At 39.0% G+C, this 11,402-nt stretch overlaps 1 protein-coding gene across 1 annotated transcript in view; it reads right to left on the reverse strand.

The window, feature by feature from the left end:
• CPM (carboxypeptidase M) overlaps positions 1 to 11,402 on the reverse strand; it is a 91,894-nt gene that overhangs the window by 30,198 nt on the left and 50,294 nt on the right. The window contains exon 2 of the mRNA XM_006147293.3: positions 8,986 to 9,083. Coding sequence (XP_006147355.1) covers positions 8,986 to 9,083 — 98 coding nt within the window. The remainder of the gene's footprint in view (positions 1 to 8,985; positions 9,084 to 11,402) is intronic.

Raw genomic sequence — 11,402 nt, forward strand, 5'->3', positions numbered from 1 at the left:
TGATAAGTTTGGAATCTCTATTGCATGTGGAATATTTTTGGGGCTCAGAAAATGACTCCCCAGAGATTGGCACTTTGACATGCTGAGTTGGAAAATCAGCCTCAGAACCAAGGTGTCTTTCTGACTTTCTCCCTACCCCTTTCCTCTTGGTTATCTTTTATCCTTTTTTTTCTCCAAAGTGCAAGGAAGCACTTTATTCTGATATTCCATTATCGGCCTGTTGACAGTTCCACCAAAGAAGAAAACAATTACCTTTGGTCTTTCCCACAGGTTTCATTAACTAAGCTCATATGGAGTGTGGGGGTGGGGAGGTGGAAGATATTAACACACCCTGCAGATTTTGTCACAAGCTATTGTCTGTCTCCCAGGCCCATCCAACTTCCAAGGAGAATCATTTACTCACCATTGTCTGAACAATAGACTATTCTTTGACCTAAAAAATGATCTACTCTAAAATTGCCTGTACCCTTTTCCTTTCTCTTATGAAGATTAACTGGCCCCTCTTTGAGCTCATATTTTGTAAGGTTCCCCTGGACAAATGTCTATGTTGAAATAAATGTGTATGGTTTCTTTTTTATTAATCTGCCTGTTGTCAGTACTTTTTAGTACAACCTTTAAAAAGGGTGCCAGGGGGAACCAGCAGTTAGCGTAATGGCTATGTCGCTGGACTCCCACGTAGTCGACCGCAGTTCGTGTCCCGGACCCGGTGGCTTAAAACTCGCGCCAGTCGCGTGTGCGTGCGTGCCCAAGATCCCGAGAGGAGAATGGAGGAGAAGGGATTGCGGCGTGACCATCCCCCCTGGGGGGTGATTTCTCGCTTTCTGGCTCTATGTCTCTCTCTGTCTGTCTGGTGAGCGCACGCGCCCTACAGTGAAAATCTCTCCAAAAAAAAAAAAAAGAAGGGGGCCAGATTTTCTGCCTTCCCCATACTACTCATCTCAGATTCTCTGGGACAGGGACAATTTTGGATGTTATATCCTATTGTCTGTGTAAACCATTAAAATATCTTCCAAAGACAAACATTTGACATTAAAAACTATGTCTCAAAAACTATCTCATACTTAGAAGGTATGTGGATATTATTATTATTATTTTTAGGTTGACAAGTATTACAGTTATCCAGAAAATGTTTTTTCTTTCAACTTATATAGTCGGAATACAATAAATGATATATCAATGCCATCAAATGTAAAATTCTAAATATGATGTGGATTTTTCAAAAATCTATCCTTAAATAAATCATCATAGTAAAAATTACTCATTAATATTTGGGAAACAGAAGCTTAAAAAAATTTCCTAGCCGTACCAGCAGATGGCATAATGGTTACATCACTGGACTCCCACCTGGCTGACTGTGGTTTGAGTCCTGAACCCAGTGACTTGAAACATGCCAGGTGTGTGTATGCGCATGTCCAAAATCCCAAGAGGAAGATGGAGGAAAAGAGACTGCAGCATGGCCATTCCCCTGGGGTGGGGGGTGATTTCTTACTTTCCCTCTTTCTGTCTCTCCCCAGCGAGTGCTTACACCCTATGTCGAAACCCAATATATAAATAAATGAATTGTAGCTATTATTATTTTCTTGTGAAGCAGCATGTAGTAGGTAACTTGTCAGACTGATTAATGTGATATGGTGAGCGGTGAGCCAGTGTCATAGAAAGGATGTGAACCAATAGCAAGGTCACTGAAGACAATAATAAAAGTATCTACAACATGGGCCTGGCCCCTACTATAACAACCTCACTTTGTAAGAATAAAAACGAAATTCTTACAAAATAATGAGTGAGTTTAACTTCATTTCTTTCTCAACAACACTTGCCTGCAAATGGGCTATTTTAAGTTGATTTTGCAATCCACAGTTTGCTTTCTTGTATCCCCAAGTATTTTCTAGCTAATTAGCCTGCCCTTCCAGAATAAGTCAAATGAACCTACCTTCACAACTCCTAAGATGTGTATTAACCACAAATGTTTCACCTAAATTCAACAAAGCTTCAGATCTAACTTCCATGTGAAGTGAACAGAGGGAATAGAGACACAAGTTCAATGAAGATAAGGAAGCAAATGCAAAATTCAGAATGTGGGACACTGCAGGACACTGATGGGGTCTCTCTGTTATACTGAAAAGATACTTTAAATGCTGGATTAAGGGAGAGCCAAGAGGGCCAGAAGGTGGTGTGTATAGTAGAACTCATGGAAATGTCCACTAGAGATTTCAGAATATTCATAGTGACAAAACTAAATGAGATGCAGGAGCTGAGAGACAATGAACTCCAGAAGATGCAGGAGAAAAGAGATGAGTTCCAGGAGGTGAGGAAGTTCTTACATGATCTGAAACAGGAAATACACACCAAAAAATAGAATTAAATGGAGCTATTAGAGATGAAGGCTGCCATCCAGGAAATCAAAACCTCCCTCAAAAGTATTAAAAGCAGATTAGTCCACGTAGAATATTGAATCTTGGATGTTGAAGACAGAAAAAAACAACCAAAAAACCTGAGAAAATAACGCTCCAAAATGAGAATACTATACGAGAAATACTAGACACCACTAAGGACCCAAACATCTGGAGAATCAGTATCCCAGAAGGTGAAGAAATAAGGTCATTGATAATCTATTCCATGAAATCCTGGAAGAAAACTTTCTAAATTTAGATAGGCATTCAAATATCCAGACCTAAGAAATACAAAGGACCCCTAATAGAATGAACCCAAGAAGATCTTCTCTAAGACACATCATAGCCAGATTGGCCAAATCCACACACAAAGACAAGATACTAAAATTGGCAAGAGAGAAACATCTGGTTACTTAAAAAGGTTATCCCATCAGAATCACAGCAGACCTTTCATTAAGACACAATGCAAGCAAGGAAAGAATGGGAAAATATATTCAAAATGTTAAATGAAAAACAGTTTCAACTGAGAATACTATACCTGGCAAGATTATCTTTCATATGGAAAGAAAGGCTAAAAACATTCTCAGATAAATAAGACCTGAAAGAATTTGCCAATAGCAGACCCACTCTTCAAGAAGTTCTGAAAGGACAACACACAGAAATAAGAGAACAAAATGCACCCAAGAAAATGACCAACTTAATGCTAGAGACAAGAAATATCAATGATAACACTGAATGCTAACTTTCAGGATTTAAATGGAAAGATCGCACCACAGTAACACTGCAAATTCGACAGAAGAGATTGAACCTAAGCCTGAACTGGTGAAATAGAATTTTATAACTTTTGAGTAAAACATTACTGATTTTTTTTTCACTATCCTTTATTTTTCCAGTTTAAGGCTTTTGCTTTCTTTTGAGCTGTTAATAAGCTCAGCAATTTGTGAAAATATTTTTTCTTCTCATTTGTTTCTTTAATTGGAAACATAAACGTTTCTTCCTTCCTGACCCCTCTGGAATTGGAAAATATTTGAGAGTATTCTTATTTTGTGGCAGAAGGGTTATTTGCATAAGTTCAATAATGCTTGTTGCATTGAATCAGAAATTGAAAATATTCATTATTGGACAGGGCTTTGACTGGAATGTCCTATCTGAAGATTAATCAGAAAACTATGGAACTAAGTTGGATCTCAAGTAAGCCAACAGAAGCTCTTGGAAAGATGAAGGGCAGTCTTTTAATAGCTTACGTAAGACCCTATGCCTTTTTGAGGTTGTTATCTTTTGAAAAATGATGAAGAATGAGTTTCTCCTAATAAATCTCATGGGCACCCCACTTGAGAAATCCAGCATATGACCTTGCTGAGAGTCAAGGACAATAAGGTGTATTGTTTAAAATAACATTTCCATTTGACAGTATGTAAAACTACATTAGTATTTCTGGAATGCATTCATTTATTTGTGTATGAATTTTATGTGCTATAGAGCACATGCACTTATCAGAGAGAGAAAGTGAGAAAGCAAGCTGCCAGGTCTGGGACTCAAACTGCAGTCGACTACGTGGGATTCCAGTGACATAGCCATTACACTAACTGCTGGTCCCAGAGGATTATCTTGAGAAAGACTTTGAAGGAAGAAAAAGAGACTGATCTTTGCCAGCAGATGGTATACCACAGAATATTTGGTAGGCAGGGCTGAATTGAGAAGGTTTATGTGTGAGTTGTGTGCTGGGCATTTGGTTTTCAACAGTTTGAGTAGTTGACCTGTAAATATTTTCTCAAAAATATTTAAAACCATACTGTCTCTGTTATAGTCAAAAACAAAATTATAACAAATATTTTGAACATTATCTTTAAAATTCAGTATTTTGAAATTTTGAAAGTTTATTAACTGTCAAGAACCGTGGAGTATGAGCAAAAATTTTTTAATATGTAAAGTAAATGTTTGTGAAAAAATGTAAAAATAAATTAATGATTAAAAAATAATAAAATAATAAAATTAAAAAAAAAAAGAAACTCACTCCAGGCGCATGTGTGTGCATGACCAAAATCCCGAGAGGAGACTGGAGAAGAAGGGATTGCAGCATGGCCATCCCCTCTGGGGGGTGATTTCTAGTTTTCTGACTCTCTGCCTCTCTCTGTCTCTCTGGCAAATGCACATGCCCTATAGCAAAAATCTCTCCTAAAGAAAAGAGATTATCTTTGTTTTCAGAAGTCCATCCTCATTAGTTTATGGGACTTTTTTTGTTAATTGCTAATTACTTTGTTTTTCTTTATGATAGTATTTCACAATAAAGAACATAATTGACAATTTAATATATACTTCCAAAATAACTAGTAGAGTGAATTTCAAATGTGTACTACATAGTGTAATGTTATACGTTGAAGGCGGTGAATATATTTATATCTTCAACTTGCTTATAACACACCATATACATACTTAAAAAATCATACTGTACCCTATAAAGAATGTAAATTAGAAATTGCAATTAAAAATAAATAAAAACTGGGGTTCCCCCTACCACAACACACACACACACACACACACACACACTAAGGGGACCAGCAGATGGTGTAATGGTTATGTCATTGAATTTCCCCATAGTCAACCATTGTTAAAGTCCCAGATCCGACAACTTAAACTCACGCTGGGTGCCATGTGCATGTGTGCCAAAGATCCTGAGAGGAGAATGGAGGAGAAGAGATTACGGCATGGCCGTCCCCCTGGAGGTGATTTCTTGCTTTCTTTCTCTCTCTCTGTCTCTCTGATGAGCACATGTGCCCTGTAGCAAAAATCTGTATTACAAACAAAAACAAAAAGACTGGGCATATGTGCCCAAAATCCTGAGAGGAAAACAGAGAGGAGACTGCAGTGTGGTCATGCCTCTGGAGGGGCGAAGGGGGATTGCTCACTTTCTCTCTCTCTCTCTCTCCAGTGAACACATGCCACACAAGCCCTTAGGCAAAAAAAAAAAAAAAAAAAAAAAAAGAGAGAGAGAGAGAGAGACCCAAGAGATCTAACATGTCAGCCAAATGTGATGAAATGTGAAGTATGGCTCTGAACTATATTCTATTCTGGAAATTTTAGGAACATTTTGAGGACAATTGGAGAAGCTAAAAACTGGGGATAAGAGAAAGGTAGGATAAGTATTCATGGATAATAAAAGATAGCTAGTATCAACTTAAAAATATTATAAGACTAGCTCCATTGCTTAGTGGTTAAGGGAGCTGGATCCCACATAGCTGACTGCAGTTCAAATCCCTGGTGGCTTTAAAAACATGCTGGGTGAGTGTGCGTGTATGCCCCAAATCCAAAATCCCAACAGGATGGAGAATGAAGGAGGAATTGTAGTGTGAACACACCCCACTGGGAGGTTGGGAGGTACTCTCTCTCTCTCTCTCTCTCTCTCTCTGGCAAGTGCATGTGCCCTCTCACCTAATTTTAAAATCCTGCAAATAGCAAAATAGCAGCCTCAGTTGGTAAAAGTATATGTACACACACACAAAGATATGGAAGGACAAATAAAAAGAAACTGTCAATAATACTTTAGGAGGTCAATATATATTGTTTTCTTTTTTCTTTACCAGTATTTTTTCTTGATACACATATGTTGATTTTATAATAATAGATACATTTTAATTAAACACCTAATTTTAAAATGAAGCATGAAGAGATAAAGTAAAAATTAATGAGGAAAAATGACAGTTATAATCAAAAGAATCGGGTCTTCCTGCTGCTGCTGCTCACTGTTATATAGCGATGGTATTGAGGGTGGGGTACACATACACGCACACTCGGGTGGAGTTCAGGCGAGGGAAATAAAATATACATATATTTTTTCTTTTTTTTTTCTGAGAGAGATTTTTTGCCATAGGGTGCATGCACTCTCCAAAGAGACAGCGAGGAATCACCCATATTACTTTTTAATGGGGAAGGGGGGCACTGACAATGCTTACAATTCTCAGAGATCTAAGGGGAGGGACAAGGTGGTGATTAGTCCCCGTATGCAGAGTCAGGCTAACACTCTAGTGTTTAGTAGCACAGACAAGGCAGAATACACAAGTCCCAAATCCAGAATAATACATATAATACATTTTCAGAAAGTGCCACCACTAGGACATAGAAGAAGGTAACGGTGCTTCACATGCTTACCTCCAAATCCAGTGGACTCCCCTCCACCCACCCTCCTGCCCCCGCCTAATCTCAGCTGTCAGCATTCCTCAAAGAATCAGAGTGAACTAGCAGGCCCTGGTTTGAGGGGACACAATAACTACCCAGAGAACAAGATGCCTCAAATTTGGGAAAACGCATGGAAAGAAGAAGCAAATTCAGGGGTAGATGAGGGAGCGAATCCTCCTAGCTTTAGAAGTTTCAGTTCTAAGAACGAATTTCTGTAGCAGGCAACAGGTTCTGAATTGCAAGGAGTTCAGTAAATAAACTACTGCTGACAATGAGTGCCATATGTCTCTTATTAAAAATGGATTCCAGGGAACCTTGATCAATAGACAAGATAGCAAAAGGGAAAGGAAGTCCGGGCTACTGTCTGCGGCAGTTGTCTTGCTAAGGCAACTTTGAGCAGATTCCCAGCAATGTAGAATCTTTTAAAGAAACACCTTATTATTCTCAAAAAGTCATGGATGGATTCCGCCCCCAAATCCACCCATCCCCAAATCAGGTTCAAAGATCTACTCTTTTTTTTTTTTTTTAAGAGGTTTCTGCTATAGGGCGTGTGCGCTCGCCAGACAGACAGAGAGACAGAGAGACAGAAAGTGAGAAATCACCCCCTAGGGGGGATGGCCACGCCGCAATCCCTTCTCTTCCATTCTCCTCTTGGGATCTTGGGCATGCATGCACATGTGCCCGGAGTGAGTTTAAGCCACCGGGTCCGGGATGAGAACCATGGTTGACTACATGGGAGTCCAGCAACATAGCCACTATGCTAACTGCTGGTCCCAAGACTACTCTTTTTTTTTTTAGAGGAAGAAGTTTGCATTTAAGCTCCAGCTGCTAGAAGTTCCCTCCCTCAGCAGGACAGGTTGGGTAGCCTGCCTGGCAAGGTTGGGTAGCCTGCCTGGCAAGAGCAGGCATTGTGTGTGTCATGAGGGGTGGATCCATTTCTTACAGAGCTTGCATCTGGGAAGGGATAGGCCAAGACAGGGAGCTCGGCATTGATGACAGCACACCCGGATTGCAAATCCAGAAGTATTTGAACAAGTTATCAGGCTGTACTGATTGGACCATGCATTTGCTTTGAATTCCTTAGGTGTGTTTCACAAGGTATTACACTTATTCCTATGCAAATTTTCCCTACTTTCGTGACTAAGAGCTATTTGATTGCCCAGCAGTAAGGAGTCCTGGTGAAGAGAAAACACTGCAGTTGTCCCATTCCTAAAATATTCTGAAAAGTAAGATGAGAAATAGAGGTGACATCTTCAATTGTCAGGCAAGAAAGATTGGACAGGTCAAAGTGGTAAGAGGGTATTTTTCTTTCTTTTGTTCTGAATTGCTAAAGGGCATGTGTGCTTTCCAGAGAGAGAGAGACAGAGAGGGAAAGAAAGGACTCCCAATGAGGCACACATTACCAAACCCCCTTTTCCATTTCCCCATCCTGTCAGGATTTGGAGCATGCATATGCACACACCTGACAAAGTTTTCAAGTGGCTGGGGTCAGGATTTCAACCATGGTTGGCCATGGGGATCCAGCTTCCTTAACTACTAGGCTGTGGGGCCAGATGAAGGGTTTTTTCAAAACACAAAATATGGCCCCTGTGGTGGCATGCACCAGTAAACACTGCTACATCATAGGCTGAGGCCACATGGAAGGTGTAGTTTCAATTCCCAGCCCACCCGAAGAGCTGTGCTCAGTAGTGTGTGCCTGAAGTCCCTCCTACTCAGCAGGGTGAGGCAGGATTGTCTCAAGGAGAGAGACCCTGCTCAAAAAAACAAAATCAAAACAAAATGAAAGTCATAAAATTTAAAAAGCTAATGTTTACAAGTGGGAAAAGAGGCAAGATGTTATAAAAGAATTTAAGAGTACTTATGGAATGGTGAGTATGAGAGAAACCCAGTGTGATTGCCTGAACTTGAACACTGAAAATATTAAGTGATGGATTAAGAGAGAGAGATAAACACAACTAGAAAGCCAGATATGAGGACTTTGGATAACTATTTGGGATCTTCTGACAGTTTTCATTCAAATATAATGTTCCTTTGCTGGATCATCTTAATGATGGATGACCAAGAGGTGGAAAAAAAAATATATATCAGCCCAAGAAAGAATTGAGAGACCTGGTTGGCAGGAGTTCAGAGACTGGGCACTGTTCTCCCAGCCCCAGATCCCCAAAAAGCTCAGGTTACTCTCACATGGCACTAGGTACACAATCCACTGGCTGTGATGGCTACTGGGCTAAATTCCTTCGATTCTTTCAGAAGGCCTCCAGGAAGACCTTCTGGGCCTTGGTTTTTTTTTTTTTTTTTTTTTTTTTTGCTGCAAATTGTCCTGGAGACTTCTCCAAGCTTCTTCGAACATTTACACAAAGCTCGGGAGACCTGAGGGGAAGTTTCTTTGGTGACATTTCAGAAATTCAAGCCACATACATACCTCATCTCCATGCATGTTTGCCACATATTTGAACTCTGGAATCCCGATTCTGTGTTCCTTTGGAAATCGCCCCACGACAAGAACCCAGAGATTTCTACCTTTACAGGAAAGAAAAAGAAAAATAAGTTGTCTCTTCAAATGACAAATGAACTCTGGGAGAATGAGAATAGGAAATGAACGATGCTGCATCTCCTATCTGATTACTTTAACATGTCATGGTGACTTAAGTTCATAATGACTAACATTTCCGTGCTACCAGTACTCTTTGTTTACTGCCAGGGTCTAAAGGAAATCCTTTCAATTTAGCCTAAATATTTAACTAGGTATTTTAGAATCTGGTTTTTAAATATTAAAGACAATTAGGCAACATAGGCCTTGTTTTTCCAAATGCTTATATGCTTTGCTCTGAGGTGCTAGAGACTCATCAAAATGATCTTGTTCCTTCAAAAAATGATCTTGTCAATTAGACAAAGTTAAATGAGAGTTGATGGTTGACGGGGAGGATGCCAAAACTCACTGTGCAAGGAAAGTGAAAAAAGCAAGAGCAATAAAACGTGTAACTCAGAAAAGAGATTGTGGTTAAAGTGAGAAATCCTGAGTCTTGGATTCAAACGCTGGTGTGACATGGCCCCTTTACTGTGTCTTCGATGTGCATGAGTTCTGTCAAGTCAGCTAGGTACCACAACCCATCGTAATAACGCCAGGAAAACGTCTAAGTACTAGTTCTGCCATAGACTGTGTGACTCAAGCAAGGAAGGGCAAAGGTGATGTTGAGAAATTGCTTTGCATAGACATTACACTTGGTCGGTACAATCTCAAGTAATGTCTTGTCATGATCCACTTAGATAGACTGAGTGGACTTCATAAAGTTCCCTGAAAAATGGAATTAAAGTATGAGTTCATTTTAGTTCCCAAATTTAAGAATTTATGCATAGTTCATAACATACATTTTCTCTGAACTTTTGAAGACCCTCCCCTCATATTAACCAAACTTTTTTTTGAAACCTACAATATCATTTCTACATATGAACAACAAATAATTGAAATAGAAATTTAAGAAATTATTATTTGTAATAACATCAGAAATAAGAACTACACAGGAAAAAATTATAATACATATAGAAGATCTGTACACTGAAATCTCTAAAATACTAACTGTAGATATTAAAGACCTGAATAATTATGAAAAGATATACCCTATTTAGGGATCCAAAGGCTCAATATTATTAAGATGCCAGTCCTTCCCCAAATTGTACTATAGATTCAATGTAATCCCATTCAAAATACTAGCAAGCTTTGTTTTTCCTTAAATTTTATTTATCATTATTATTTTTAAATTTGCTACAGGGCACATATGCTCACAGAGAGAGAGAGAGAGACAGAGAGAGAGAGAAAGCGAGAAAGTCGACCACCAGGTTTGGGACTCAAACTGTGGTCGGCCAAACTTTACAATGGAAAAACTGATCTTCAATAATATTAAGCAATTCAATGATTATATGTAAATTTAAAACTTAAGTAAATACAAACTCTAATTTTCCAAAAACTGTAACAGCAATAAAAGTTAAGTAAACTGTTTATGAACTCATAGCCAGGACGAGGCTGTGATTCAAGCTTCAGAGGCAAGAATTGAAACCTGCCCCTCTTTACTTCAATCCTACCGCTCCTCCCAATAACAAAAAACTGCCTGTCTTTCAAGAGGCTTGGTTTTGAAACCAGTAAAAATAAAAAAGTCCCTTTCAATTCTAAAATTGGCTCTTTTCGTACAGGCTAAAATAAGAGATTGGGGTATGCTTGATATCTACCATGTATATACAGAGTTTACATATCTGGGTAATTAAGACGTATGTGGAATTTAAGAGCCAGGACAGGAATTTAACAGCAACTCATGGGTTAATGTTGAGCGGGTATCTGAAGAATTCAGTTATAGTTCCATAAATGAGTGGTTCTGCAGGATGGGGAGCACTTAATAGCCATGAGGAACCTAAGAAGAAGCAAATACTAGACTTCACTTTTTCAACATTTATTCATAATTTATTATAGCAATATTTTAGGGAAATTGGTCAAGATAGGGTGATGCTTCAATTTAGAAAATACTCACAAAATCCAGTTAACCTGACTGATGTCCCACATTCAGTGCAGATTCACAATTCATTCATACACCAATTAATTGAATACTACCATATTTAGGCATTGAACCTGGTTCTGGACTACAAATAAGTCATGTGCTCTATGCCCAGTGAACTTCTTTCTTTCTATTTTTGGTTTTTTTTTGGAGAGGTTTATTTTTTTTTTGCTATAGGGCGTGTGCGCTCGCCAGACAGACAGAGAGAGACATAGAGACAGAAAGCGAGAAATCACCCCCCAGGGGGGATGGTCACGCCGCAATCCCTTCTCCTCCATTCTCCTCTCGGGATCTT

The sequence above is a fragment of the Tupaia chinensis genome, unplaced genomic scaffold (assembly GCF_000334495.1).
Source record: "Tupaia chinensis unplaced genomic scaffold, TupChi_1.0 Scaffold000208_1, whole genome shotgun sequence".
Lineage (NCBI taxonomy): Eukaryota > Metazoa > Chordata > Mammalia > Scandentia > Tupaiidae > Tupaia > Tupaia belangeri.